This window comes from Bactrocera latifrons, unplaced genomic scaffold (genome assembly GCF_001853355.1).
Source record: "Bactrocera latifrons isolate USDA-ARS-PBARC rearing strain unplaced genomic scaffold, ASM185335v1 scaffold_164, whole genome shotgun sequence".
NCBI classification, from domain to species: Eukaryota; Metazoa; Arthropoda; class Insecta; order Diptera; family Tephritidae; genus Bactrocera; species Bactrocera latifrons.
In genome coordinates, this window is record NW_017535119.1 from 50,493 (window position 1) to 54,688 (window position 4,196).

The 4,196-nt window shown below is 31.7% G+C and overlaps 2 protein-coding genes across 2 annotated transcripts in view; both read right to left on the bottom strand.

Annotated features, from left to right (window-relative positions):
- LOC108966570 (cytochrome P450 6g1-like) overlaps positions 1–1,643 on the bottom strand; it is an 11,148-nt gene extending 9,505 nt beyond the window's left edge. The window contains exon 1 of the mRNA XM_018929558.1: positions 1,385–1,643. The gene's annotated coding sequence lies outside the window, so the exon portion shown is untranslated. The remainder of the gene's footprint in view (positions 1–1,384) is intronic.
- Positions 1,644–1,702: 59 nt separating this feature from the next.
- LOC108966575 (methyltransferase-like protein 25) lies at positions 1,703–3,846 on the bottom strand. Its single transcript, XM_018929563.1, has 3 exons — positions 3,385–3,846; positions 3,120–3,326; positions 1,703–3,055 (listed from the first exon to the last, which is right to left on the bottom strand). Exons 1-3 carry the CDS (start codon positions 3,766–3,768, stop codon positions 2,129–2,131), a joined length of 1,518 nt encoding a protein of 505 aa, XP_018785108.1. The 5' UTR covers positions 3,769–3,846; the 3' UTR covers positions 1,703–2,128.
- Between the last annotated feature and the right edge of the window lie 350 nt (positions 3,847–4,196).

A 4,196-nucleotide genomic window follows, 5' to 3' on the forward strand; every position in this document is an offset into this window, starting at 1 on the left:
AAAAAAAAATAGTATTTTGCTTTTTTGTTTTCAGATAGTTGAAGGTTGGGTTTAAATAAATTTTTTCACTACAAAAATTCTTTACAGGTATGGTAATTAATATTTCTTTTCAAAATTCAATCAGTACATATAATATTTTCTGTATTTTACAAAAAAACGTAATTTTTGAAGGTTGAGGTTTAAATATTTTTTCTACTACAAAAATGTTTCAAAGATATGGGAAGTATTTTTTTTTTTAGAATCTAATCAGTACGAAATATATTTTAAGCTTCTTGTACTAAAATTTTTTCCAAAAAATAAAAATGTTTGTTTGCTTTCAAAAAGTTTAATGTTGAAAATTAAAAAAGTTGTAAAAATGGGAATTAGCTAAATCCAATTAGTAAAAAATATATTTGACGTTTTTTGCATTACAAAATTTTTCGAAAGAATAAAAATATTTTTTCTTTGTTTTCAATTGAAATTTATAAAGAATTTTTTCACTTCAGAAATACTTCACAGGTATAGAAATTAATTTTTTTTTTCAAAATTCAATCAATACCTATCTATTATACGTTTCTTGCACTAAACATTTTTGCAAAAAATAAAATTTTTTTTTCACCTCAAAAAGTTCAAGATTGAGGTTTAAATAATTTTTTTTCACTGAAAAAATGTTTTCTTTGTGAAATCCATTCAGTACATATGTAATATATTTAAAGTTTTTTGCACTTAAAAATTTTCCAAAAAAAAAAACTTTTTTTTTTGTCTTCAAATAGCATAAGGTCGAGGTTTAACAATTTCTTTCACTACAAAAATGTTTCATAGGTATAGAAATAAATTTTTTTTATTAAAATTCAATCAATACATAATATATTTTAAATTTTTTGCACAAAATTTTTTTCAAAGCACAAAAGAAGTTCACAAATTTTTTTTAATGTTTAAAATATTTTTTATATATTTTATTTTTTATGCTCTTGGAACCAGTTGCTACAGAGTATTATAGTTTTGTTTTAATTTACATTTTTCAACCGAAAAGTATCCTCTTAACTTTCAAACAATGCACTAATGTAGATAGAATAGTTTTTGTCACTCTAAAAACTTGCACAAAACGCATACATACATATGTCTACAAATTTATTGTTCTTTCTAAAGTGTTTACACAAGATGTAACTTACTTTTTTCTAAATTTTTTTAAATTTAAATTTAATTAAATAAATTTTTTTATTTTTTTATTGCAACAGCTTAATTTAATTTTTTTTTTAATTTTTTTGTAAAAATTTAGTTAATCCTTTAAATATTTAAAAAAAATCATATCATATATTTTTTGTAATAAATCAGCGTTCCCTCTTTTTTATTGTTTTAGTACACAAAACACTTCATTTCATTGATGTTGTTGGTAGATAGGTACCTTTATTATTTATATTCCTTTTAAATGCGATTAAGACTTCTAACGACCGTTTGTAACGCGCTTCCACCGTATTACTAAGTTTGCGAGTCCCACAGGTTTGCGCTTTTATTCTGTGCCGGCAAAATCACAATAATTTTAATATATGTACATACACACGTTCTAAGATAGTGTTAAATACTTATAAGGTGGTATGTAAAAATTATAGGTGTATGTACGAGTATGTGTTATCAAATGTGCAAGCAAAACAAAATAGACACACATATACAAACATACGGGTGCATAGGGCATACATATATACACATTTTCATAGCACATGTATATATATACACACATAGATTATTTATTTATTGAGATGTGAATACTTATTAATTAGCGTTTTGCTGCAAATACGCGACTGCGGTTCTAATTTCACTTGCGCGCAATTGTGCATCGTAAAAACATTCTCCCGTAATGACTACAACGCTACGCGCCTATAAGTGTGCATGGTTGTGWGTGTCGGTGCGAGATGTTAAACAAAAAATTTACATATACGCTACTTAAACACTTCAACTATCAATCAAATTGTCATAGATGTAATAAGAATTTATTAGCACTGCATATATATACACATATGTATATAAAACAAAGCAATCAAACAAGATGTAATTTACGGTTAACTATTAATAAAAGATTTTACAATCCTACCGGCTTAGTGTTATTATATAAACAAATGTATGCATGTAAACATAGAGTAAATCAAGGTCGTCAGCTAGTCGCGTCTTTCAAAGCGATAATGCCAAAACGTCTTGGTGATATTACTGCATCGAACACTGCCACCAAATAGCTCTCTGCATAACCCAACTCTTTCAAGTACAACAAACGATCCAGCAATATGAGGCTTTCTATCACCTGTGCAAAACACATACGCAACAAATAGTATAAATGCATGTAGTGCGCATCAGCCGCATATTCTTTTTGTATACTATCCAACACAGTTGCTTCGCAGTGTAAGTTATAATTTTGTGACGCGAACTTTTTACAACAAAGCGTCACATACTCGTTAAAATTCGTAAATTTACGCACTTTGCCGACTTGCAATTTCTGACGCATTTCCTTGGCGCKATTGCAAATCAAGACTTCGAGTAGCGCACGATAGTAGAGTGTAATGTTCATGRCGCTGCGTTCGCTGGTGACGCGTTCGAACGATTGTGTGGCCAACATGCGTGCATTGCGGCCGAGCGTTAAACGTTTGTTGCGCAAAAACTGACTCAATGGGAAACCCGRTGTTGTTTGACGTCCGCTAATTGTTGCATTTTCAAAATATTCCGGTAAAGCGTATTCTTCTTGCAGCAGGTGGTAGCAGCAGCCTATGTTACAAATCAGTTTGCACTGTGGTTGTTCGTGGAAGAGACGCAAACAGGTGGTGGCTAAATTGCCGCAGGTGTGCAGGCCGGTTAAACAGATGGCGCATGTATCGGTGGCTTGCGGAAATTGTTGTTGCAAGAGTTCTATTAYATTTAAGTCGGGTGTGATAAATGCAGCTGTGGTTTTATAGCGCAACTCTTTTTCGTTCACAGTTGAAATTTTTTGAGGTGTTGGTGTAGCTGTTTTTTGCACATTTTTGCCGCGTCGTTTAGGCGTTATGCCTTGTTGTTGTAATTCTGCGCGCTTCACTAAGCCATCCCAAACGCGCTGTTATGAAAATTAAAACAAAAATTTAAAACCACTTGCTTTTGTAACCAAAAAAATACCATACCTCCAACTTGCGGTTCCGTTCCAAAGCATTTTCGGTGTTCAATTCTTGAAAATCAATACCCAGCACGCGATGCTTATACTGTAAAGCAAGACGTGATGATAAGTAGCCCTTGCCATCGCCCGCATCGACAATGAACACTTCGGCGTTGCTAGTGCTGTTTGATACACTGTGTATYAAGCGATCGACTAGCGCGGCTGTTATCTCTACCTTTCAGAGAAAAATACAAATGTATATTTGTTGTTACAAATTTGTTAAGTCAACCAACCTCATGTCGTTTCTTCTCACTCATAAACTCTTTAATTGTCAAATTTTCCGTGTCATGTTCTACCAGACCCAATGCTTTGTTTAACTGTGCCATCGGTGTCAGTATATCAACAGTTTTATCTAAATAATATTTTCCACAATTCGCCACAAACTGCTTTACTCTATTAAATTTATTATCTTTATCATTATTTTGCCAAAATACTGTTTCAATGCAGTTTTGTACGCTTTCCACATCTGGTACTTCATGCCTTATCTCAGCGGGCACATAAGTCTGCCAATGTTTGTCTGTCAAATAGCTAACCATATGACAGTTGACAAACTCCCAATGTGGCTGCATGAAGTGTAAAATCTCCTCCAAGCATGCGCGTATTTGACTGCTACTCATTTCTTCGGCTGGGATTTAGAATAGCATCCCCGGATTTCGAGGATAAAATGGGTATCACTGGAAAGGTGACGTTCTCCAGATCACGAAAATATATATATATATAGTTGCCGCTGACTTAYAGTTTTAAAGATATTTGAGTTTAAAGTTAAAAAATTTACAACTTTTAAATTGATAATTTGTTTRTTGTGAATAACTTTTTCACTTATATTATGYACTTTTCACTTACTAACACTTCACTATAACGTTTTTGTATATAAATTTTTTTAATATTTATTGCAAATCMAGCTTTATTTCAATTATTTYGTTTTAGTTAAATTCACTGYAWTTGCACTGCAAGAATAGGGTTGCATACTAGCAAATAAATGGTATTGCCATATCTGCCTAGTTGTCAACAAAAGAACAATAGCAAAAACTTTATACCCCAAATA